General features: G+C 38.9%; 1 protein-coding gene and 1 long non-coding RNA gene across 3 annotated transcripts; one reads left to right on the forward strand and one right to left on the reverse strand.

Annotated features, from left to right (window-relative positions):
- Positions 1 to 1,795: 1,795 nt before the first annotated feature.
- LOC143691792 (uncharacterized) lies at positions 1,796 to 2,913 on the reverse strand. Its single transcript, XR_013179693.1, has 2 exons — positions 2,700 to 2,913; positions 1,796 to 2,444 (listed from the first exon to the last, which is right to left on the reverse strand). It is a non-coding gene; the product is annotated as an uncharacterized LOC143691792 (long non-coding RNA).
- TMBIM6 (transmembrane BAX inhibitor motif containing 6) lies at positions 2,159 to 22,420 on the forward strand. Of its 2 annotated transcripts, none has more exons than XM_077170836.1 (10): positions 2,159 to 2,290; positions 13,556 to 13,643; positions 14,060 to 14,168; positions 15,577 to 15,697; positions 17,016 to 17,064; positions 17,251 to 17,348; positions 17,530 to 17,609; positions 18,155 to 18,255; positions 19,335 to 19,410; positions 20,404 to 22,420. In XM_077170836.1, the coding sequence occupies exons 2-10, from the start codon at positions 13,588 to 13,590 to the stop codon at positions 20,425 to 20,427; spliced, it is 714 nt and encodes a 237-aa protein (XP_077026951.1). In that variant the 5' UTR covers positions 2,159 to 2,290; positions 13,556 to 13,587; the 3' UTR covers positions 20,428 to 22,420. The 2 variants fall into 2 exon arrangements, with proteins under 2 accessions (XP_077026951.1, XP_077026952.1); XM_077170837.1 differs by lacking the exon at positions 2,159 to 2,290 and adding an exon at positions 2,879 to 3,006.
- The last annotated feature ends 4,788 nt before the right edge of the window (positions 22,421 to 27,208 follow it).

The following is a 27,208-nucleotide window of genomic DNA, read 5'->3' on the forward strand; positions in this document are numbered from 1 at the left end:
CTCCAGGTCTCTCTCTTCTCTGGGTGTTTCTTCCTCTAAGCTCTCACTGGGTATTTTTCTCTTTTATCCTCTCATAAAGGACTCCAGTAAAGGATTAAGACCCAAGTGAATTGGGTGGGTCATGTCTCAATAGAAACAATCTAGTCAAAAGTCCCACCCACAATAGGGCTGCCCCCACAAGAATGGATTAAAATAACATGGCCTTTTCTGGGATACATAACAGCTTCAAACCAGCACAGGCAGTGATCTTTGTGTTTTGTTCATTGATCTATCCACAACTGCCTAGTAAAACAATATCTGGCACATAGTAGGTGCTCAAAGAGTGAATAACTTAAGTCAGTCAACAGTGTGCAGGCCAAATTCTTAGCAATTAATTTTTTCCAGGAAGAGAGCTATATAATCTGTCTGACAAAAGGTTTCTTGTGCCTTAATGATGGCATAGAAACAGCTGCTGTGTCTGAAAGAGTTACACTGGTCCAAAGGTTTGCAACCTGTGTGGATTCATTACAGATGGGTCCTGTTCCCCAGCACTTTGGACCCAGAATTGTGGCAGAAATTGGGGTGCGGTGGGGAAGAAAAACCTCAAGTAGGACAGAGAATGTATTTTTTCCAGCTCTGGTGAGATGGGATTCATAGTAAAAATTAGTTTGCAGTACAAAATTAAAATTTTTTTGCATACCTGAACTTGCATATTGAAATCATACCCTGCACATTTGTATTCTTGACTAAAAAGTTAACTATTCTATCCTTCCAGAAAGTGATTTCCGAAATCCTGGATTTTGATCTAATTTACACTGATCAGATACTTACTCTAAATTTCCTCCTGTATTTTGCAACGTCTTTTGCATCCGTGGGCCTGTTATCTCATCTGTGAAATAAGGGAAGTGGGGGGAAGGATCTGTTTTGTGGGGCCTAAAACATATACAATTCATAGGACTCTATTTAAGAAAAACAATACAAAATTATGTAACAAAGTGAATATTTATTTAGCATGAGAAAAGAAAACATTATAGATTTTTAAATGCTGAGAAAAAAAAACTCAAACATCAAAAACCCCAGGAAAATATCATTAACTTCCTGGCAATCACAAAATCCTTTAGTTTCTATATTTTTTAGCTGCATACCCTTTGATTACCTCTTCATATAACCATTTTTTTATTTTTATAGCGCTATTAGAAAGATAAATCACTTTTAAAAAGTGTATTTTTATTTTTACTGATAGTTTAGAAAGTTCTTTTCTGCTTCGTAACTCCTTACAGGTAATGCCACATATTCAACTTCCTCTGAAGTTCTTGCACTGACTGTGCTGCTTGCTAAAGACGAGTCGTTTCAGCGAGGGAACTCCAGCTCTTTGATCTCCCTTGGGTGATCAAAGAAGATGCCTGAATGTACTAAGAAATGATGATCATGCATCTATGTGATGATGTTAAGAATTACTGATTGCATATGTAGAATGGAATGATTTCTAAATGTTGTGTTAATTTCTTTTTTTTCTTTAATTAATAAAAAAAAAAAAAAGATGCCTGAACAGCTCTCGGCCAGGTCGCCGTCGCCCTCGCCCCTCTCCCACCTTCCCCACCCACTGTGACTAAGACTATACCGCCAGCCTGCCAGCCCCGCCCGCGGCCCAGGATCACCACTTGGCTTGGAAGATGACCTCCACGTTGGGATCCACTTATTTGAAGCAGGACTGGGGCTGCTGTTTCTTCCCAGCGTTCCTGGAGAATGCGTCGAGACTTGAAAGGTGCTTTGAAGCGTTAGCTCCCACAGAGATATTCACAGTGAAGTCGGTCTCTGTGGGCGCACTTTTTTGTGTATTGTTGTCTGAGTCTCGTTCCCTCCTTTAACATCCCACCCGAAACCTAAAACCAGAACTCTGGGACTTTGCAGCACCATCCCATCAGGCTTTATGGGGGCTCCATTGCTTATCGGTTGTCTTGGGCGGGGCCTCAACTTGTTCGCCAGGGGCTGCAAAGGGCAAACATTCTTCCTTAGTGTGGGGAAAGAAGGCGGAGACATTTTGATACGACGCGGGTTGGTGGCCAGAGTGTTGACGGACGAGAGCCGAAGCTAATGGTTCCGAAATAAGCGGCCATTGTTTATGCACCTACAGCCAATGGAAAAGCAGAAAGGCGGTCAGTGGCCAATTAGGTCTGGCTTTAAGACGGACGTGGGGCGGGGCTTCCTCTAGGGGCGGATACTAGATAAAGAGTCTGGAGCCGACCCTGGGAGTCAGTAGCACATCCGGTGTTGGAGGAGTCGCGTTGCTTCTTGGAAGGCGGTTAAGGCGGTATGTCTGAAGCTAGGACTGGGCAGAGTGGGAATGAGAGAAGAAAAGACGGGAGTTGTAATTATTATCTGAGTTGGAGTGGGGATAGGCTCCGTTTTCCGACAGACTCCATCTAGGGTGACGAGGCCCAGTTCCGCGACGGGACTCCGGAAAGCTGGGAGGGGAGAGGCAATGGGATTAGTGTCGCGCATGCGCAGCTGTTTGGGAGCGGGGTGGGGCGAGGGGCGAGTCTGTGGGGTCCTTTGCGTCGTCAAGGCGTCTCTTTAACACCCGAGCGCTACCGAGGGCCAATTCTTAGCCTGCCTCCCCCTTCTCCCTTTCCGGCCCAGTGTAGACGCTGAGCCCTCTTGACCCTGCCCTGACCGCTTGAGCTCAGAATACGTCCCCGCCCCCTCTTTCCGAGACCTACGAAAATGAAACCTCGCACGCCTGTAGTCACCCCCGCCCCACCCGACCGGTCGCTGCTGCGCTGCGGGTCCTGTAATCCGGCTGCCTGTGGATGAGCGCCCGGGCCTCGGGGCCCAGGCTTGAGCAAGGGCCTGGTCTGGCAGGCTGCCCTGTCACGGCGGGGCGGGTGATGTCACACTCGTCTGTGACACGCGAGGCTCCTTAGTTGCTCGAAGCTAACAGCAGAGGCGTGAGGAGAGAAGAGACCAGAGCTTAACCGGGCCCCTCAGGGCGGCCCCGCTTTGGTCTGATTGGTTACCTTTGGACAGGTGAGAGGTGGCTTTGCTGGGTTCTGAGCCTTGTAGGCATCTTGCTCAAAAGCTGTTCTGGAAGGGCGTTGTTGAGCGGTTGGTTTTTTTTTTTTTTTCTTGGATCTACTTGCTGGAGCTATGGTAATAAATAGGTTTTGGTATTCTGCATATCCAAGGATATTGTGGAATTTGCTACACTGTGCCAGCCAAGGTTGCGTAGCTCCCCAGCCTTTGGTATGGTAATAAATAGGTTTATTAAATAGCTTTAATAGTTTATTAAGTTGTGGAATTTGCTACACTGTACCAGCCACGGTTGCGTACTCCACCAGCCTTTCATTGACCAAACAACAACAAACCCCTCTGAACTTGTCCCAACAAAGGTTAACTTGTGAATATATAACTCGATAGAAGAGCTGACTGGGCCTGAAACAGGCATGAATTTTAAGGTTAAAGGTTAATGGAGAATGGACTTTTCTAGTTACTTATTGATATTTATTTCTAGTTATGTCTTTCAATTGTATGTGTAGTGTAAGAATTTTGTTCAGGAAAGGTTATCTGAATTGCGTAATCAGATGCTTCTGGAAATATACTTTTATGTAGTTACTGTATTTACTGTTTGGTTTTCCTTTTTCCTCTAGCTAATATTTTTGTTTTGGTTTCAAGAAAAAGTTGATATTTAGATTCTGTTTGCTGTTTTCTTCCAGTGGGGACATCACGGATTAATCGTTTAGAAATGCAGTCTGTAATTTGGATCCAGAGTTTCCTTCTTCCATTATTCATCTTGTTATGGAACACTGTTCAGTACTTTCCTCCTGTCTCTCCCCCACTGTCGACCTGAAATCCTACTCTCTTAAACAATAAGGGTAAAATTAATCCAGATAAAAACACTTCCATTTTTTCTGATTGTGGATATAGTTCATGTTCATTTTAGAAATATTTAGAAACACATGAACATTTTTTAAAAAACACAGAGAAGTGTGTATATAACGACTCTCTTGACCTGTGGCTGGGATTGCTTTAATGAAAACTTTTCCTTTTGTAGGGTGGGATAGTAGAAAGAGCACTGGACTTTAAATTTAAAGATCAGAAGACCCTGGATCTGGTTCTACCTCTGCTGTTTAACTTTCTGATGTTGGTCAAGTCAATAATTACTATTTTCTGTTTAGCATTTTACAATGATTTCCCACAAATTTTCTTAATGACATTTAATGAGCTGCAGAGCTTGGTAGAATAGTTATTAATCATCACCCTTATTTTACAGATGCAAAAGCTGAGATGGCCTTAGGTGAAATGAATTCCCCAAGGTTATATGGTAGAAAATGGCAGGACAGTGTCTACAAATCCAGTGCTCTTGCCACTATTATGCTGCTTTTTTAGTTTTTAAAGAAGGAATTAATCATTGTTGCCCTTTCCTCTTGGATTGTTATGGAGATAGAAGGGGTTGTTGTATATAAAAAGCACTTTGAGGGCTGTGCAATGGTGGTTAAGTGACAGAATTCTCACCTGCCATGCCGTAGACCCGGGTTCAATTCCTGGAGCCTGCCCATGTAAAAAAGAAAAAAAAAATGTAAAAAGGCACTTTGAAAGTTGTAAGATTTTATGTAAATGCAGTTAGTGGTATTATGGTAGATACTAATGCCAGCTTAAAGAGTTTCACTTTATTTCATAGCCTACTCAAGAGTACTCTCTGGAGATTTGCATTTTAACTAGGATCGTGGTACTCAGTCTTCTAAATTTTCCACTGTTATGTTGAATTGACTGTGAATCTGGTATTAGCATTTTCTGTTTTGTCTTTCCCACCTCCAAATTTCTAAACAAATTTCATAGAGCCTTTTGTAGTTTTTATACTCATTTTTATTTTCCAAAGACAATATCAAGACCAGAGAGAGAAGGGATGTAGAGATTGGCTTCTAGGGCCTCCTGGAGGTAGGGTCTGCTCTGAGCCAGCTGAGGAATATTGACTTCAGATTGCATCACTCTTGACCTGATAATGGATCTGGAGATTCTTCGTTGTGCTTAATTCTGGGGGATGTTGGAGCTGAATCAGAGGTAAACTGTGCTCTCAGGGTCCTCACAACCTCTCTCACTAATGTGAGAGAGTTTCTGCGCAATTAACTGGAATTCAGAACACTTGAAAAAAGGACTTTTAAAGGGGCGGGTCAAATGAGTATGTTTGTCCTAATCTATAGTTGTTAATTATTTGGGTTAAATATAGTGTTGGAAAGGGATTGCTGGTTTATACTTGAAGTATTTAAGATATTGTGACCTTCTTATGATTCACTTCTGTCAAACAAAAACCATTGTGGTTATGGAGAGGGAAATTCAGTAGTGTCGGAGTTTGGTACAAACGATAATATATTGAAGGCAGTAGCTACTCATTCCATCTTCAGTTAACTGGTTTGTTTGCGGGATCCCCCTAGAAAGGATTCAGTGTTAACTAATTCAGCGTTATTTTTTTTTGGGTTAAGGGAGAGACTGGAAACTCTAGGATCCATCAGATCTGAGATCATCAAATCCCAATCCATTTCCCAGAAATGAAATTGTTAGGATTGTCCTGAACCTAAACTAACCACCCACCTTCTGGGAGTGGCAAGGAAAACATCAAGCTAATGACCATTTACTTCTCTACCATATCAGATAACAGGTAGTGGCTATTAGGCTGTCTCAGAATGCCTTATGGCCCTTTGGGACAGGAGGTACAGTACAAATGTGCCAGTGGAGAGACATGTTGTTTAAACAAAAATAACTTCAAGCAATAATAATATTTATCAAGTTCCTTTAAATCCCAGTTTAAATTTTCTTAGACACCCCCCTCCCCTTTAATTTTACTCTGATGTTTGGGCAGGTATCAAGCCTTCAGGGTTTATAGAGTAGATGTGAGTTAATGGTTTAATAAGTTTTTTAAAAAGTAATTTACAGTGCATATGTAAATTAAACCTGGGATAAATATCTTCTAAAACTAGCTTTTTAAAAGGGAGAATCAGATGTTTTCAATGGATTGTACTGAGAACAAGAGAATGAGGGCATTTATACTGATAATAAAAATGGTTTACTAGTATTAAACTCAGAATACAATCAGAATCTTGACCCTAAAGACCATTAACTGTAAATAGAGGCAAAGTGAATAGTAATTGGGTATCAGAAGTTCCTGAACATACATGATGACCAGTTTTTGTGCAAAAAAGACTAAGTATTTTTTTTAAAGTTTATACCTCAATCTTTACTATTATATTTTTTAAAAGCAGTGTTTCAAGTAAAAATTAAGAATTGTTGCTTTTATTAAAACAACTTCATAGAAATATTTATATCATTTAAAAGGTCAAATTCATTAAACCAAGAACTAGAGTATGTTAAGACCTTGTATCTGATTTTTGCCATGGATTCTTTCACGCCAAGAAATTAAAAAGCACATATGATAAATGTAAATATACCATCCTAAAGATCATAAACCTTGATATAGTGAAAGAAAGTGCAGAATGATGGGGAAAAAACAACTTATAGTTTCGCAACAAAGAGTTCTTGGATTTATTTTTACCTCTGCATCAGGGCATTTTATTTATATTAAAATATGCTAGAATGGTTCAGCTTGTATTTTCTGATCCTGTAAGTCCCTCTGTAGCATGACCCCCACAGAAAGTAATGCATTTATAAATACCAAAGATGTAACAGTTCTCAAATTTTCTAGATTACTGCAATAAAATATTTTAAGTTTTTGTATGTATAAAGCACTATTCTAAGCACTTCACTTTAGTTGTATTATCTCACTTAATTCTCAACCCTCTTGAGTGGGGAATATTGTATTTTCCTGTTTTTTTGTACCGATGAGGAAACTGAAGCACACAGAGGTTGAGTGCCAGAAACTTTCTGTATGTCACACAGCTGAGAAGATAGCAGCTTGGATTCAAATTCAGCAGGCCATTTTCTTAACCACTGTGCCAGGGACTGGTTTTCTTGAGTCCAAAAGCTAATCAGTAGAAAGAATTACTGGAAAATTCTGCCCCCTTTTTACAGTCACATGAGGTTTTTCTTCTGAGTGTCAAGAAGGTTGAATTAATCACAGGAATCAAGAACCATGTAGTTTACAAACTAATCTTTAATTAAATTAGTCAACACTGTTCTTTTGACCTGCTGGTAAAGTATCCTTACACTGTATACTCTGAGGCAGCTGCTGTCCTGCCTCCAGCATTCAGTAGACTTTTATTTTTCAAAAGGAAAGATTTTTTTAAATGCATGCCAAATGCTTGATGGCTTCTGTTTTGCATAGCTTTTGGCCACAGAGGCATGTTTCATACCCAATGTACTTAGATGTTAGAACAAAATTGTAGAGTGTTTTGTTTTAATTGAAGGCTTGGCCCTAGGTAATAATCTTGCTTTTCTTTTTCTTTCTTTTTTTTTTTTTTTTTTTTTGGCCTTTGATGATAATCTTGCATTTTAGGGCAAGGGTAGGGAAGATAACTGGAACAGAAAAAAAAGAGGGGTTTAATAAAATGTAGGTGTTCATTGATAAGAATATATGCTTTTTTAAAAAAAGAAAATTTTTAAGGTGGACTGTCTGGAATGTTACTTGGTTAATGGTTTTGAATACTTAAAGTTCTGTTGAGAGCAGACTGTTCTGGGGCTCAAAATACTTTCAGAGTGGGAGCTGCTTTTACTGAGTTATGAATGCAGTTTAATCTTGTGCAGCTGAGTTTGCATATTAGCCCTTGAAATGTTGGTATCTTTACTGTACAGCTTCTGGGCACAGCTAGTTGAGGCTAAGATAGAAACCTGATGAATTTATTCCATCTGGCAAACTTCTAAAAACAGTTTTCTCTCATTACATATCTGTCGGTTTAGAACAGATCTAGAGTAAATTATCATATTTACTGATTCTCTAAGACCTAACCCCCATTTTAACATTTCTGAAATAAAAAGATGTCTTACTTCATTAAATGTATACTTCTGTTGTGTTTCTTTTTTCCTCCATAAAACTGCTGTGCACCTTTGCACTCAGAAAATGTGGTAGTTACATGTTTAAGATTTGAAATAAGTAGTGATGTTGGAAAACTGAGGTTTTTAATTTTTATGTTTTAAGTCACAACAAAATCAGGGATAAACTCCTGTTTGACGACCCTTCCGACCCCCTCCCCCTCCCCCCCCACACTCACTCACATAACCTTTGATGGTTTGGGTTTATTCATCAGTGCTTGTCAGAGAACCCCAGAAAGAGGCCCTTAGTACCCCTTGGGAAATGTTAGAGCAGAACTGACAGTTTCTCCCGTTGTTCCCTCCCACAATTTCCACTGAGTGGGCTCTGGTTACGTGAGTGTTGCCTGTTTCTGACTAACAATCCCCTGGGTATCTGAGGATTTGCCTGTCATTCCCCACCCCCCACCCCCACCCACCCCCACATCTTTTTAAACTCTTGAAATTGGAAGCAAGAGATAATTTACCGTTGCTGTTGTGAATACTAAGAACTTGGCTCCAAGTGTTGCTTCAGTATTATTGCAAGTTCTGTCTGGGGATGTCATTAGGGGTGTTAATTGAAGCTTTAAACAAAGACACTTTCCAGACTGTGGATTCTGCCATCCTGTAAGTGTGCTCTCTAGAGGATGAATTCATCATGGTTATGGAAGGCTGTGGTTGGCTGTGCAACAGCCTGCAATAATTGCACCATTTAGATCAAGAGGGCCCAGAGTTCTGTGACTTAGAGGTGAAAGCAATAGCTTTAGTAGATTCTGCAGCTTCTTGCAGCTTCTTACTCTGTCCATCCTTAAGAACAGGAATAGCGAAAGTATCAGGTGAGTAGGAATGTTGATAAGGAAAGGAAAAGTAAAACCTGAGAATCCAGCCATCGTAAGAGTGTCGTGTTTGGGAGAAAGCCTCAGAAAACAAGCGGCCGTGATGTTGGGGAGCTATAAGAGTGGCATCTTTGCCTTGGCCCAGGATTCCTCAGGAAATCGATTTGGGGATTATTACTTTTGTTACCTAGATTAATTTGCTGAACATTGGCCTAGATGTTGATCAGAGTAGGCATAGGTAATTGGCCTTTCAGCAGGTTACTCTTTGTGTTTGAACCCCCACCTCATTTTGGTTGTTTTGAAATGGCTGAGATTACCATAGGTCTAATAAGAATTTGGAGGATTTATACTTGGGAAAGATAAAATGCCTTGATTAGATTTTTAGTTCTATTGAATATGTTTATTGAGAATGGCATGTGTGATGGGGAGGAGTAAAACTTAAGAACCTGACTTTATGGTATTGTTCTGATGTAGCTTAGATATAGTTCAATTTAAAAATGTCTTTAAATATCCTTTCTGACATATTGAGACAGTTGACAAAATCTGAATAAGATCTGTAGATGAGCCAAATAGTGTTATATTTGTGTTAATTTCCTGATTTTGATCGTTGTTTTTAGGATGTACCCACTAAAGTATTTAGAGGTAGAGAGGCATTGTGTCTGCATGGTTAGGAAAAACAATATTTAGTTCAAATATTTTATATATTGCTGGGGAAATGGAGGATAAAGCATATGTGTTGAAATATTAACATTAGGATTTCTGGGTGAAGGATATACAGGAATTCCTTGTTCTGTTGCAGTTTTTCTGTAGGAAAGATGCTGAAATTATGTTTAAAAGCAAAAAAAAGAATCCTTTCGCATAAATTCCATTTTCGTAGAGGTTTAGGAGCTTGTTTCCTTTTAAAATTAGGAATCCCTTTTATTCAGTTCTGTAAGACATGTTAGAGTTTCTTCTTCATGTGCATATTTTAAATGCAAGTCCTTGTGTGAGACCTACCTTTATAGATTTTATTTTTTAGTCTTTGAAGGTCTCTGCCTTTCCTGAGGGAATTCTCTGATACCTTAAAACAAGTTGACATGAAATTGCTTTATGTTCATGACTATGTCTCTTTTTTTTAATTAATTTAAAAAAATTAACAAACAAAACATTTAGAAATCATTCCATTCTACATATATAATCAGTAATTCTTAATATCATCACTTAGTTGCATATTCATCATTTCTTAGTACATTTGCATCGATTTAGAAAAAGAAATAAAAAGACAACAGAAAAAGAAATAAAATGATAATAGAGAAAAAAAACTATACGTACCATACCCTTTACCCCTCGCTTTCATTTACCACTATCATTTCAAACTAAATTTATTTTAACATTTGTTCCCCCTATTATTTATTTTTGTTCCATATGTTCTACTCTTCTGTTGATATAGTAGCTAAAAGGAGCATCAGACATAAGGTTTTCACATTCACAGAGTCTCATTGTGAAAGCTGTATTATTGTTCAATCATCATCAAGAAACATGGCTACTGGAACACAGCTCTACATTTTCAGGCAGATCCCTCCAGCTTCTCCACTACATCTTGAACAACAAGGTGATATCTACTTAATGCGTAAGAATAACCTCCAGGATAACCTCTCAACTCTGTTTGGAATCTCTCAGCCATTGACACTTTGTCTCATTTTACTCTTCCCCCTTTTGGTCGAGAAGGTTCTCTGTGTCTCTTGATGTTAATTCTCAGCTCATTCTAGGGTTTTTCTCAGTCCTTTGATGCTGAGTTTCAGCTCATACCAGGATCTTTGTCCCACATTGCCAGGAAGTTCCACACCCCTAGGAGTCATGTCCCACGCAGAGAGGGGGAGGGTGGTGAGACTGCTCATCATATTGGCTGGAGAGAGAAGCCACATCTGAGCAACAAAAGAGACTCTCTTGGAGGTGACTCTTAGGCCTAAATTTTAAGTAGACTTGACCTATCCTTTGTGGGGTTAAGTTTCATGTGAACAAACCCCAAGACTGGGGGCTCAGCCTATTGCTTTGGTTGTCCACACTGCTTGTGAGAATATCAAGAATTCAACTTGGGGAAGTTGAATTTCTCCCCATTCTCACCATTCCCCGAAGGGGGCTTGCAAATACTTTTCCAGTCAATGATCAAATCATTCTGGGATTCATCGGGGGATCACTCTGGACAAACCAACAAAATCTCATGTCCTACCTGAGATTCCAAGTACTTATGACATTCAGTCAAACTATCTACATGAGTTATATTAGGAAATGCTCTAGTCAAAATCTAAATTTTGTAACAAATAAACATTTTTTGCTTTAGTCTTACACATAATGTGACATTTTGAAGTATTAGTTATCATCTATTTTCAGCACCCTGCAATAATGACAATCCTTTGTTCTTCCTCATGCAAAAACATTTTTAAAATTTGTACATTGTACATTTCACTATTATTATACACTCTAGGCATTCCTAGATTATACCATCTCGATTTTTAACATCCTTCTTTCTTTCTGATTTCATTTATGTCCCCATCCTTCCTCCCTCTATCATTCTCACATGCAGCTTCATTCAGTGTTTTAACAGAATTATGTTACAGTTAGGTGGTATTGTGCTGTCCATTTTTGAGTTTTTGTATCCAGTCCTGTTGCACAGTCTGTATCCCTTCAGCTCCAATTACCCACTATCTTACCCTATTTCTATCTCCTGATGGTCTCTGTTACCAATGACATATTCCAAGTATATTCACTAATGTTGGTTCATATCAGTGAGACCATACAGTATTTGTCCTTTAGTTTTTGGCTAGTCTCACTCAGCATAATGTTCTCTAGGTCCATCCATGTTGTTACATACTTCATAAGTTTATTCTGTCTTAGAGCTGCATAATATTCCATCGTATGTATATACCATAGTTTGTTTAGCCATTCTTCTGTTGATGGACATTTTGTCTGTTTCCATCTCCTTGCAATTGTAAATAATGCTGCCATAAACATTGGTGTGCAAATGTCCGTTTGTGTCTTTGCCCTTAAGTCCTCTGAGTAGATACCTAGCAATGGTATTGCTGGGTCGTATGGCAATTCTATATTCAGCTTTTTGAGGAACCGCCAAACTGCCTTCCACAGTGGTTGCACCATTTGACATTCCCACCAACAGTGGATAAGTGTGCCTCTTTCTCTACATCCTCTCCAGCACTTGTCATTTTCTGTTTTGTTGATAATGGCCATTCTGGTGGGTGTGAGATGATATCTCATTGTGGTTTTGATTTGCATTTCTCTAAAGGCCAGGGACTTCTAGCATCTCTTCATGTGCCTTTTGGCCATTTGTATTTCCTCTTCTGAGAAGTGTCTGTTCAAGTCTTCTTCCCATTGTGTAATTGGATTGGCTGTCTTTTTGTTGTTGAGTTGAACAATCTCTTTATAAATTCTGGATACTAGACCTTTATCTGATATGTCATTTCCAAATATTGTCTCCCATTGTGTAGGCTGTCTTTTTACTTTCTTGATCAAGTTCTTTGATGATGACTATGTCTCTTTAACTCGGTTACTAATTGAGAATTTCTATAAGAAACATACTATCTTTTAAAGTGGCAAATTATCCTCTGAACAAATAGAAATAAAATGAAGTGATAGTACCTTAATAGTTTGGGGGAGAAGAAGATGGGTTTATTTCCTTTGTCTCCTTTAAAGTGGTTGATTAAAGTAACAAATGTGCATTCTATAAGAAAATATTTAAAAATGAAAATGGTTGGTTTGGACAATAAAATTTTAAAAACTTTTTTATTGTGAAATATATTTGCAGAAAAGTGATAGGATTCAAAGTACTTTTTTTTTTTTTTTTTTTTTATAGAAGGAAGGAAGGAAGGAAGAAAGGGAAACATTTTTAAACATTTTCTTGTTTTACTGTATTCTGTTTCTCCGTTTTTTTGTTACATGGGCTGGGGCCGGGAATCGAACCGAGGTCCTCCGGCATAGCAGGCAAGCACTTTGCCCGCTGAGCCACCGCGGCCCGCCCCAAAGTACATTTTAATAAATACTTATAGAACAAACTTCAAAGGATGATATGGGTGGCAGTTCCACAATTTCAGGTATTTTCTTCTAGCTGCTCTTATAATACACTGGAGACTAAAAAAAAAAAGTCAATAAAATGATTCAGTAGTCATACTAATTTAAGTCCTGTTTTCACTGTTACAACTCCTCCATCTCGTTTGATTCTTCTCTGTATCTTTAGGTATATTTGGGCAATGACCCATCTAACTTTTTCATATTGAGAAGTAGTGTCAACATTATGGGGTAGGCAGATATAATTGATGCTTTTGGAGAGACAAGTGCCTCTGGATTTCAGGACTTCTCTGGCATAGGAACAAACTGGAGGTTTTAGTTTTCTGAAAAATAAACTTTGAGTGAAACTGTTACAGAGTCTCAGATAGAGCCCTGGGTATCCTTTAGGGTTTTCAGGAACACCGTTTTTTGGGGACTTGGTATACTGTGGCAATTTGCAATATCTAGCTGAAGCTTGCATAAGAGTAACCTCCAGAATAGCCTCTCAACTTTATTTGAAATCTCTTAGCCACTGCAATGTTATTTTGTTACATTTCTATCCATCCCCTCCCCCTCCACCCACCCCCGCCCTGGACTTCAGGATTTTGGATAACTTTTTTTTCCCAAACTCATAAGTTATTAATATTTTTTATTAAAAAAGTTATTCATACTATGTTGTATGTCACACACCTTTAAAATAAACTCTCTTACTTTTAAAATAAATTCTCTTCCTTTTATTCTTGATTTTCCAGAGCAGAGGCTGTCTCCCACAGACTCTGGCACCATGAACATATTTGATCGGAAGATCAACTTTGATGCACTCTTTAAATTTTCCCACATGTAAGTGTTTTGACCTTGACTGAGGTTTCTTACTGCATTGCATTTTAATTCATATATGGTTTCTTTTTCCTAACTTAACTTTTATATATGAAAGCTAACAAATTAACTGTGCTAGAATCCAGAGTAACTAATAAAAGTACCCAGATTCTTTTATCCTTTAATTAAAAGGGGTACTTTTAAATTATTCCAGTACCCAAAGGGTAAGGGATTTTGGCTTTTCCTCAGTATTTAAGATTCTCTATTACCATAATTTCAAGACATTTTTTTTACTATAATATGTTCTTTCCAAAATATATCAAACTATTTGTAATATAACTTTCACATATTCCCCAGAAGGGGAGGAGAAGGGAAATGATTCTTAGCTTATGGATGAAATTGGTTCTGGAGTGATGGTCATTATTAACATCCTTTCCTAGAACCCCCTTGACACAGCAGCACCTAAAGAAGGTCTATGCCAGTTTTGCACTATGTATGTTTGTGGCGGCTGCGGGAGCCTATGTCCATGTGGTCACTCATTTCATTCAGGTAAGAGCAGTTTTCTCTTGTGGTTGCTGTGGTAAAAATTGTATTAGGAAGAAACCAGCTCAGCAAGGCTACGCTCCTTAATCCTTATCGGTAGTTTGGGATCTGCACTTAGCCAGCCATTAAGTCATGACAGGTAAAGCCATTTAAATTTTCTGGGAACTGTGCTCCCTCTAGATACTGAAAACAGAATGTTTTAACCAGACACCGAATGGTGTACTAACTTGCAGGCAACCCATCCCACCCCTACCTTGTAGTGGCATGATGACATGCATACTGGAGTTACTATGCACAGTGGCCTTTTTATTTTTTCTTCTATTCTTCCTCTTTTCTGCCTGAATGACTTCAGTGTACATGGATACAAAACATTGATTGTACAATTATCAGCAAAGGCAGGGTTGAGACTGCTAAGGATTTGACCTCTTTTATACTCTCATATATCAATATCTGCATAATTGAGTGAAGACCTTCAACAACTGGTTTTCTTACGTTCGAAGGAGATTTTGGGTTTGGCCAACAGGAGTAGAAGGGACATTTGTGGACATAGAGGTTCAAGTTCTCACTAACCAAGCCTTGTCCTTTTATGGTAAATATAGATATGTTTGTGTGTGTGTGTGTGTGCTGACATTTGCTACTACTGAAGGGAACTATTGTCAGGTATTTCTTGACAAGAGTTGTATGCAAAATGACAACACAAAAGGATAGGAATTTGATCCTTCAGGTTTAGGGATGCATCATATCCCTACTTTTTAGGCAGGGTTAGTCCTTTTGGTTTCTGGTTGTGGTTTTTTTAAGTAATGTAGGAAAATACCTTTAAAGGAAGGAAAGAATAAACTTCAGTATCTACATCCATTTCTGGTGATTTCCTTCTTTTCTTAATGCCTATGGTTTTTCCCACTACTTTTTTTTAATTACAAAACTAATACATGTTCCTTTTGAAACTGGGAAGACAGACTAGCAATAAAGTATTAAAAAGCCTCCATACTTCCAGCACCCAGAAATAATTACTGTTAATATTTTGGTGCTTACCCTCTCAGTTGTGTGTGTGTGTATGTGTGAGAGAGAGAGATCAAAAAGGGGTCATTTCCACTTGTTTGTTCTACAGATTGGAATATATTTCAAGCATCTGTCATTTTGGTTCATATCTTCCCTTTCTGGGGAAAGACTCGCTCATAGTTTGACTTGGTTAGTTGGGTCCTAGCAGGTGAGCTTTCAGTGTCCACCACGGTCCTAATCCTGTTTCTTCAAGGCTTCTGGTTTCTTTTTTCAGTCCCCACTGCTAAGAAAACATTGCCTTCTCCGCTGCCTCCATATTAGAAGCAAATGTTAGAAAGTTGAGTTTTTGAACCAAGTTCTCTTGCTAAATAAATTCTATACTTTCATGAATTTAATTATTGACTGGTTCTTACAGGCTGGCCTCCTCTCTGCCCTGGGCTCCCTGGGATTGATGATTTGGCTGATGGCAACACCTCATAGCCGTGAAACTGAGCAAAAAAGACTGGGACTGCTTGCTGGGTTTGCTTTCCTTACAGGTATGTTAAGAGATTGGTCTAATTTTGAGGGGAAAAATTATTTTTAATATCTCTTTAGACTAAGGCCTGAAATTTGTATTTATTCTGATTAACTCCAGTGGCCACCGTTTGTCATACAGTTCCTTCAGCAGACTTCTCTTTGTGTAGAGTCTTCTCTGAAGTGTCTTTCTCCACTGTGATCCTCCTTTTTGGCTTCTTCTAGCCAGTCTTATAGTTTAATGTGTTTTACCTTGTATTGCTTCCTTAGTACATATAGATAGGTATATCTTGCTTCCCCATCCACAAGGTGAGCGCTTTGTGACCAGGGACTGTAACTTCTACTTTTGTATCCAGAAATAGGTATGGCATGTGTGAATGAATGAGGATCAACGTTAGGTGATATGACTTGTTAATGGTAGACACGAAACTTAAACGAGGCCTGATAATCTTAGTTGGGCCCACACTGGCAACTGTCATGGGAGCATCTGTTCTGAGCCTTGCAAACAGTTCGTTCAAGCCATACATTGAGACCTATTGTACAAAACACTTTGCTCATTCTGAAGAAAAAAATTAGTAGTGCAACTGTTCTAGAATTATCATCAAGGAAAACAAGATTCAAGCTACATAATAAAAATACTTGCCAAGCAATATATGAGTTAGTACCACTTGTTCTGAGTGAACAGTCTAATCTGTACAGTGTTGAGGAAATTGTATAAAGAAAGGGACTTGGGGATTAACATTTTGAATCAGAGAAGGCTAGTTTTTGAAGGCATTAAGGGATGGGATTATCAAAAGAGAGAAGAGTAGCCAGAGTGGAGGAAATGTTGGAACTGGAGCAGATTGTTACTGCACCCTCCACTTGGCAGGTGCCCACCTGCAGAACTGGTCTGACCTTTTTTGCTACAAAGGAAATCAGTCCTGCATGATTCCACGGTTGTTGGCCACAAGCCACAGCTTTACTCTTTATCCATTTCTAAGCCACAGCTTTACTCTTTATCCATTTCTTCTGTTCTAATCCCTGACCTGACCCACATTACAGTTCTCTTCAGAATCCTCTTCATCTCTCTTCAGAGTTTTGCAGCCTTAAAATTTAGCTCAAAAGTGACCTGGCTGTTTCATTTTTTCTACTTTGTATTCTTCTGTAGTCAAACGTGAGTTTTATTAACTAAAAGGACAGTTTTACAGCATTGTTTATAAATAATCAGTCATTCTGTTGAAAACATTTGAGGAAGAAGGAGAGGCTTACTTTTAGTTCTCATATTTTGTTTGTTTTCTCAGGTTTTAGATAAGGAATTGCTTCAATGTTGTGTTCTGGGTTTTGTTTTGTTTTGTTTTCTAGGAGTTGGCCTGGGCCCTGCCCTGGAATTGTGTATTGCCATCAATCCCAGGTAAATTCTTTTGTTTTTTTTTGCGGGTGTTTTATTTTATTTATTTATTTATTTTTGGTGCATGGGCCAGGAACCAGGTAAGAATTTTAGTAGTGCCTTATATCTTTTTACTGTTATGAATATCCTTTTTATATATAGACTATATATACCTGTAGCCCTTAATCTAAATGTCTTTTTCTTTAATAGTATCCTTCCCACCGCCTTCATGGGAACAGCAATGATTTTCACCTGTTTCACCCTGAGTGCACTCTATGCTAGGCGCCGTAGCTACCTCTTCCTGGGAGGTAAGTGTGAGCTGGAGAGCAGGGCAAAGTCTCTGCTGTAGCCAGAGTTCTCTTTCCCCGCCCCCCAACTCCCTTGTGACTGTTGGGCTGAAATTGAAAACTTTCGTTTTTAGGGAAAAGTAAGGAATGTTCTTCCTTCTTTTTTGCTTCTCTTAAGACAGCCTTTTGCCATCTCTTGTAGGTACCTTGATGTCAGCCATGAGCCTGATGTTGTTGTCTTCCCTGGGGAATCTTTTCTTTGGATCCATTTGGCTTTTCCAGGTGAGTCTTTGCATATAAATTTCCAGCAGCTAGTTGCCTCATGCTTCTTTTTCTTCCTTAACTCTGAAGCAAACTAGAATCAGATTCCTCCAGGATGCTTAACTGTGTTGGGAAATGCTCTTCATTCAAGCTTCTCCACTGACCATCCTAGGATGGAGCCCTCTGCTGTGGGTGAAGATACAGACAGAAGAGCAGTTGGGTGTAGCTGACTAAGAAGACAAAGAAGACAGTTTGCTCAGAGATCATTTGCCTATGGCCAATCCAGCCTTGGCTCCTTGTTAAAATGGGTGAAAAGCTCTTCCAGAGATAATAGTGACTCCTTGTTAAATGGGTGATGCTCTTCTACTGACCTAAAAAAAAAAATGAGTACAGAATTGTGTCTAGGAAATACTGTGGTCTTCATCATAGATTTCAGTTCCCATTAGTGTTAAGGTCAATAGAGTAAGCATCTGATGTGCTTTCAAATGGCCAAGTGCCAGAAAGTATGTCTGTGTTTTTCTCTGCAACTTCTTCCACATAGTAATCTCATCTCATTCTTTTGTTAGGCAAACCTGTATTTAGGACTGTTGGTCATGTGTGGCTTTGTCCTTTTTGATACTCAACTCATTATCGAAAAGGCTGAAAATGGAGATAAGGATTATATCTGGTAAGTGTGAAAACTGGTCCTTAACAATCATGAAGGGTTAGGTATGCCATTCCATTCCATGGCTCTCTTCTGAATATCTGGGATAATCCTTTAACTGACCCATCTTCCTGTCCATGGTAGTAGGGATAAGAGTGGACTAGATGGCACTGGCTGACCATAGGTGGCTAAGCTTAGGGAGTTAAAAATGGTAGGATACCCATGGTTCTGGAACTATGCACCAAATAGTATAGTTCTCTCAATTCCTGAAAGACATCAAATTTTTAAAAGTTGGACTAGTAATCTTTATTTGTATATTTGTACTTTTTTCTTTTTATTAGAGAAGTTGTAGTTGTACAGAAAAATCATGCATAAAATACAGTTACCCTGTTAACACCTTGCACCAGTATGGCACATCTGCCACAATTGATAAAAGACCATCTTTATAATTGTACTATTACCTATAGTCCATGGTTTACATTAGGGTTTACCCACCTGTATTTCACAGTCCTATGGTTTTTTTTAAAAAAAATTCTAGTAATGTATATACATATATACAACCCAAAACTTCCCTCTTCAAGCACATTCAAATATATAATTATTATTCAGTGGTAGAATGCTTGCCTGCAACGTGGGAGACCCAGGTTCAATTCCTGGCCCATGCACACAAATAAAGGAACACTTCTTTTCTGTATGGTTTCAATTTTAGTATTATGTGCTGTCAAAGTGAGCACTATATATATTGTTTTGTTTTTTAATTTCAGGAATTTATTTAATATTATACAGCTGCTATGTATAGTTTTACGTCTACGTAGGGAAGAGGAAAGGAGTCTTTCACTTTTTTTTTTTTCACATGGGCAGGCACCGGGAATCAAACCCCGATCTCCAGCATGGCAGGCAAGAACTCTGTCTGCTGAGCCACCCTGGCCCAACATTTACTCTTTATGCTTCCGTATTCTTTGAACCTTCAACAATAATAAGATATACATATATATTTTTTTAATGTAGTGATACAGTTCTTGTAAGTAGTTAGTGGTAGATCAAGGATTCAGACTTAAACATCTGAGTCCAAAGCCCATGCTTTCCTTTTCTTTCTCTTTCAGGCACTGCGTTGATCTCTTCCTGGATTTTGTTACTCTATTCAGAAAACTCATGATGATCCTGGCTATGAATGAGAAGGTTAGTCACCCCACCATCCAAAGCTGAGAGGATAGTTCCTGAGCTTGGTATCTTTGTGTGCTTCAGATTTGAGAGGTTGCTCACACACTTGTAGATCCAGGGGATCTGTAAGGCAGACCACTGAAAAAGAGGTAAACCAGAAGCCTTTCACTGATGGAGGGAAAAGAACAAGTAAAAACAAACTTTTTTTAAACTACGAATCCCTGAGATACTAGTACTATCAAAAGGGAAAGCGCTTCAGTGGCAGCAAGAAACATCATAATATGAAAAATTTAAAGGCTGTATAAGTTATTACTCAGAGTAAGATATCCCAGAGAATATTGTGTAATATTCATTTTGTAAAAACAGCTTTTGTAAATAAATGTCAGAAATAGACCAATTATATCCATTTGTAATTCTTAAATTTTTTTCCCATTTTTGTGTATAGTGTTAATATCAAAACAGTCTAGTCAAGCAGTAGGTGAACAAATGAAGCCACAAGCTTTTCTTTAAACAGACCCTATTATGGAACAGTAGACAGGGCGGCGATGATGGAATCAGATGACTAGAAGGGATTGGTGGTTCTCTGTCTGGGCTGTGCCACAGTTAGACTGAGCACCAAGCAGGTGTCTGAAGGTTGATTAATGCCCAGGATTTACACTCACCCTTGAGGGTGGCGCACATTCCAGGCCTGATGGAAAGCTGGTGATAATCTTGGCCTCTTGTCTAACTGTCAAGAGTAGACTGCCAGTCTGTAGCTTTCACTGGTTAGGGTTCTAAGCTGTGGTGGTTGTGAAAGCCCTAGAGTTTTACTAAACAATAACTTTAGGGACCACAAGTGACATACAGTAAGGTTCAGTTTTTGCTGAGTGAAGGGAACACTTCTCATTCCTTTTTATTGTCCTGTTCCCTTCCAGTCCCTATTCAAATGCAGTCACTTATTGGCTGACTCAAGAATTAACTTGAGTGGCAGATGCCAAAAATTAATTGGATGATTTTTTCCTCTATTTTTAGGACAAGAAGAAAGAGAAGAAATGAAATGACCAGAAGAAATGAAATGACCATCTAGCTTTTCCCAATTTGACTTCCTCTTCCTCTACTCCTCATTTCCTGTTTGCACACATTACAGGTGGCGTGTTCTGTGATAATGAAAAGCATCAGAAAAGCTTTTGTACTTTGTGGTTTTCTCTATTTTGAATTTTTTAATCAAAAAACTGATTAGCAGGATATAGTTTGGAGTTTGGCTTTGTAATCCTGGGGTTCATCTCCATTTCCTTTTCTATCAACCCCATTCCTAACTCTTCCCTGGCTCAGGCAGCCAAATCACCAGGAGGAATGGGACCAGCAGAGGGAGTACACTCCAGGAGTCTGCTTTACTAATGACTGAGCTTCACCAAGTGGACTTGAACTGTTGGGTGGATAACCACTTTGCTCTTCCTTCTGCAGCATGGTTTGGTTGTGCAAGTTTCCAGTGGGACTGGGCAGTGTGTTTTCCATTGGAAAGAAGTTTGCTGGTCCCATTGTTACCCACGCTCATTATATCTGGGCTTTTGTCAACCCCTACCAAGAAAATGAAGAGACTTCATTGATGTGGATGCTTTGCTTCCTCTGAACTACCCAAATTGCTGCTTGTGTGGCAAACACATCTTTATGCCTTGCCATCACAAAAGGAATAAGATTAGCTTGTGTTCCCTTTCGCATCCCTTGCCTGACCCTCAGGGAATCTGCCTGCTTTCCATCCGTGGGGGTGGGAGGATTTCACCACAAAGGGAAGACTCTACTACTTCTTGTCAGGCGTTTATGGAAAGGCTGATTATGTATGGCAAGGTATAGCATAGAATTCACAAACTTTCCCTGGTATGTTTTTTTGTTTTATTTTTTATTGGTTCATCTTGGTGAGTGACCTCCACCAGGTAGCTGTGGTTAAGCGTTCCAAGAGAGGCAAAATAGGAAAGGGATATGGTTGAGCCTCTGGCTAGTTGTAACTAATCCTGCCAGACAGATATATAATGACTTATTTCAGATAGAGGGAACAAATCTCTACCAATTGAGCGGTTCTTTGTTCAGATAACAGAATGGGGCTGTGATAACTGGGAGGCAGCATCCATAACAGTCCTTCATTAGATTTTTGTCCCTATCTGGATCAGGCCAGAGATTTGAGGCAGTAGGTAAGTGTTCATTTTACAGATGCACTTTAGTTTTTGGTCTGTTCACCTGTTTCCAGAAATCTGAAGCCTTCTTCCAGGCAGGTGCCAGGTAACCAAACCTGTGAGACCAGGTTTCTTGAAGCTTTGTGGTTGCGTAGTGCTAGTGAGACCACCAGCCCCTCCCTCTGCTACTGCAGTCACCTAGCACAAAAGGCAGCAATGGGAGCAGCTGTGACTGGAGACTCAAAGGGCTTCAGTGAAAGGGGAACCAAACCATTGAAAGCTCATTTCCAGTAGATACCATTTTTGGTTCTCCCTGATTACAACCAGTGTAGTTTGAAACCATGGGTGCTGGTTCATGAGTGTACCATGTCACTGCCATCCTATGAAACTGTTCCCAGGCTGTTTATTTCTGGGGTGATGTGCTGCCCAGAACGGCTCACCTCCACAGGGGATGCCATCTGATTCAGCTGCTGCCTCCATCCTCTGGCTTGAGAACTTAGTAAAGGGACTTCCTTCCTCTTAAGCCCCCATTAGCAGCTCTCCATAAATTTGGTGATGCTCTGCCCGGCCTGAGAATCTGAGTTAAATCTCCTGAAGCCAAACTCCACCTCTTGTGCTTTTTTGCTTGGGATAAAGGAGTTTTTCTTTAGAAACAGTGCCAAGAATGACAAGATATTAAAAAAAAACTTTTAAAGAAAATGCCTAACTGGTTTTTAATACAGTAATCACTGTAATTATCACTTTCTTTTCTAGTTCCTTGTTTTTCAGCTCAGGCTGCATTCTCTAACTCATACTGTGAAGACAAAGGTGTTTTTGATTCAGAAATATATGAAATCTACATAGTCTTAATTTGTAAAAAATAAAGAAAATGCTTAACCTTTTCTGTTGTTTGTGTTAAATTCAGGGGCACAGCTGAATCTGGGGCTTGGGGTATGGTGTAGCTTGCTAGCAGTGCCTGGCAGTGGGACATGATAAAGTTTCTATTGCAGGTGTAAATAGAAACAAGGACCCCACATAGGCCTTCCATTCTGTAGCTCCAACTTGCCACATACAAAAAGCTGGGAATTTTCTCAGTCAAATATACAGCCCAGGGCTTTTCCCATTCCTCTCCCCAACCCCTGCCTTTATCAAAGTAGGCTTTTGTGGGAGCAGAAGCATGTGCAGTTAATTCAAATATACAGCCAAACTTTGAAATTTGAGGATGCATAAGGGAAGAAAGGCAGATTATTTTAATTGATTCTACAAGTATTATCACTGAGTTAGATTGTGTTCTAGGTACTGTGATCATCAGTGAGTAAACAGTCCTTAGCTTCTATATTAGTTAGGGTTCTCTAGAGAAACAGAATCAACAGGAAATACTCATAAAATTTATAAAAGTGTCTCATGTAACCGTGGGAATGTAGGGTCCAAAATCTGCAGGGCACACTGAATGAAGCTGCATCTGAGCTATAGTTTTTGTTTGTTTGTTTGTTTGTTATATATATTGTATTTTATTTTTATTTTTTCTCTATATTATCATTTCTTTTTCTAAATTGATGCACATGTACTAAGAAATGATCATACATCTATGTGATGATATTAAGAATTACTGATTGCATATGTAGAATGGAATGATTTCTAAATGTGTTAATTTTTTTTAATTAATAAAAAAAAAATCTGCAGGGCAGGCTGTGAAGCTGAGGACTCTGATGGGGGTCTGGACACACCACAGGAGAGGCTGGCTGAAGCAGGAAGAGAGCCTGTCTCTTCTGAATCTTCCTTTAAAGGCTTCCAGTGATTAGATTAAGCATCACTCATAAAGGGGGACACTCCCCTTTGCTGATTACAAATGGAATCAGCTGTGGATGCAGTCAATGTGATCATGATTTAATTCTACGACATGTTCTCATAGCAAGACAGGCAAGCACTTGCCCAGCCAGACAAACGTACCACCACCTGGCCAAGTTGACACATGGACCTGACCATGACAGCTTCATAGATCTTACATAAATTATAAACCAGAGCTTGCATTAAAATCTGATTGAGTTCTAACATCTGTTGACTCTGGTTTTCACATTAGTTGTAGACACAGACCTTCCTGTTGGTACCTGATTTAACTCTGACTGGTTCATCCCAATTACTCCCAATTGACCTGTTTGGTTTCCTGTGCCATCACCCCAGCTAAACATAGCCACCTCCCAACTTGGAAAGTGTTCTTTAAACATCTTTTCTTGCCCTTTTCTCCCACTGACTAATAAGGCTAATCTCAAAGGCCATGTTAAGTGCAATTTCATCTTTGTGGTGCCTTCTGTTCTTGAGGGCACTGGAATGTGCTTTACGTGAGTTGTTTCATTTGTTCCCAATAGACAAAGAAGTAGGTGGTGTATTCACTACATGTGATCAATAACTTTCAAGGTCACACCAGAAGGCAGTGGCAGATCTGAATATGGAATCCAGGAGCACCGTCTCCAGAGCCCCCACTCTTAATGTAGGCTGAATACTGAGGTTAATGCCTTCTGGGCTGGTGTCATATTTTCTGTCCCGACCTACATCCTGGCTGCAGCTTTAGCCAAAATGGGAAGGAAATGTGAGATGATTTGAGCAAAATCTCCCCACTCTCAATATTTGTAACCAGGATAGAGTGAGCACCCTTTTAGTGCTCCCCCACCTCCCACTCCTGCCCAGCAATTACAAATTAAAAGAAGGTGATACAGCAGCTCTGTCCATGCCTAGCAGACTCGCAGGCCTAACTAGAGTGGGGAAGACACTGATGGGGAAAGATAGTCTTTTTTTTTTTTTTCAGTAGTTGTATAATTTATTGGCATACATTTGTTCACAGTATTCTCTCTCAGTTCTTTTTATTCCAGCAGGGTCATTAGTAATGTCTCCCTTCATGTTTCTGACTTCTGTTATTGTATCTTCTCTTTTTTTCTTTGTCAATTTAGCTAAAGGTTATCACTTTTTTTTTTAGAAGGTATTTATGAAATTTTTATTTGCTGTATACCAAACTTAGAGTTGGAAATTTTTACTTTTTTTATTCATGATCATTTCTTAGAACATCTGCACCAATTCAGAAAAAGCAATAAAACGAAAACAAAAAAATTCATACATACCATACCCCTCACCCCTCCCCTTCACCAATCACCAGCATTTCAATCTACTAAATTTAACATTTGTTCCCCCTATTATTTATTTATTTTTATTTCATATGTTTTACTTATCCGTCGATAAACAAAGGGAGCATCAGACACAAGGCTCTCACAATCACACAGTCACTCTGCGACAGCCATATCATCGTACAATTATCTTCAAGAAACATGACCACCGGAGCATAGCTCCATGTTTTCAGGCAGTTCCTGCCAGCCTCTCCATTACACCTTAACTGAACAGGTGATATCTGTTTAATTCCTAAGAATAACCTCTGGACTCTGGAATCTCTCAACCTTGACACTTTCTTTTGTCTCATTTTGCTCTTCCCCTTTTGGTCAAGAAGGTAGGTTATCACTTTTATTGATATTTTAAAGAAGCAACCTTTGGCTTTGTTGATTCTCTATTGCTTTTTTGTTGGTTGGTTTTCTTTTTCATTTATCTTCCGCTGTAATCCTTGTTATTTCTTTCTGCTGGCTTTGGGTTCAGTTTGCTCTACTTTTTCTATTTCTTTCAGTTTTGAGTTAAGTCTCTGATTTGAAGTATATCTTTTTTTTAATGTTAGCATTAAGTTCTATAAATTTCCCCCTCAGCACTATCTTTGCTGTTTTGGTATGCTGTATTTTCATTTTAATTCACCTCAAAACATTTCCTAATTTTTCTTCAGATTTCCTCTTTAACCCAATGGCTATTTAAGAATATGCTGTTTAATTTTCACATACTGGTGAATTTTTCCCTTTCTCCCTCTGTTATTGATTTCTCGCTTCATTCATTGTAGTTGTAGAACAGGCATTGTATGATTTCAAAATTTTGGAATTTACTGAGGCTTTTTTGTGACCCAGCATATGTTCTATCCTAGAGAATGATCCATGTACACATGGTAAAATTGTATATTCTGTTTTATATGTCTGTTATTTATATGTCAGTTAGTTCTAGTTGCTTTAATTTATCAATCAAGTCCTGCATCTTCTAACTAGATGTTTTATCCATTATTGAGAGTGGTATGTTTAGAATTTCTATTACTAATGTAGAACCATCAGTTTCTTTCTTCAAATATGTCAGTATTTGCTTCATGTATTTTGGGGTTCTGCAGTTAGGAGCATAAATTATTTTATCTTTCTGTTGAATTATCCACTTTATCCGTATATAACGGTCATCTTTGTACTTCATACTTTAAACTTAAAGTCTATTTTATCTGATATAAGCCTAGCCACTCCAGCTCTTTTTTAGTTACTACATGAGTGGTATGTATTTTTCTATCTTTACACACTCAGGATACATGTATCTTTGAATTTAAGGTAAGTCTATTGCAGACAGCCTGTGGTTGGGTCATGTATTTTTATCCATTCTGCCAATATCTGCCACTTGACTGTCGAGAGTTTAATCCATTTACTTCTTTTTTTTTTTAATTTTTTTTTAAATACAAAAAAACACCAAATAAACTCAAACATTCCTATTTTGATCATTCCATTCTATATATATAATCAGTTATTTACAATATAATCACATATTTGCATATTCATCATCATGATCATTTCTTAGAACATTTGCATCAATTCAGAAAAAAAAAAAGGAAAAGAGAAAAAGAAATAAATGAAAACAGAGAAAAACAAAAAATATACATACCATACCCCTTACCCATCCCTTTCACTGATCACTAGCATTTCAAACTAAATTTATTTTAACATTTGCTCCCCCTATTATTTATTTTATTCCATATGTTCTACTCGTCTGTTGACAAGGTAGATAAAAGCATCAGACACAAGGTTTTCACAATCACACAGTCACATTGTGAAAGCTGTATCATTATACAATCATCATCAAGAAACATGGCTACTGGAACACAGCTCTACATTTTCAGGCAGTTCCATCCAGCCTCTCTATTATATCTTGAATAACAAGGTGATAAAAAGATAGTCTTTTTATACTGAAGCAGCGTGATCAGGTGGGGGCATCGATTAGGTGCCAGGCAATGTGCTTTCATAACGGTGAAAAGATGAATGATAACAGTTCCTGCTTTTTAGTCATTCTCTGCTCAGCAGAGGAACGGAGCTACGCATAATCATGTCCTAACACAGGGGTAAGCACAGGGGCCCATGAAACAACATTGGGAGGCACCTAGCCAGCTTGGTGGTTGAGGGGAAGGACATGAAAGCTAAGCTAAAGCTACATGTAGAAGGATAATTCCAAGTGAGATTGGTGACCGAATTAACAAGGTGGAGGTGGGAGTGCATATGTTTTCAGGTCAAGAGATAAGCATGTGAAAAGCTTGCATGATCCAGCACAGCAAGAAGAGAGAGCTGCAGAAAGTTAGATTTTGCTGGAGTGTAAAATTTAGAGAGGGGACTAGTTAGCAATGGGAGGGAGGGGTAAACATGCCAACTAACCAAGGAGCAGGTAGGCTATGCTAAGGAGTTGACTGTGTCCTGAGGTCAATCGAGAGCACTGAAGGGCTTTGAGCAAGGGAGTGGTCAGGTGCTTTTTTGTGTCTCTGGTGAGAGAGTGAATAGACAGGATTTGGGAGAGAGTGGCAGTCATAAAGC

This window comes from Tamandua tetradactyla, chromosome 7 (genome assembly GCF_023851605.1).
Source record: "Tamandua tetradactyla isolate mTamTet1 chromosome 7, mTamTet1.pri, whole genome shotgun sequence".
Classification (NCBI taxonomy): Eukaryota; Metazoa; Chordata; class Mammalia; order Pilosa; family Myrmecophagidae; genus Tamandua; species Tamandua tetradactyla.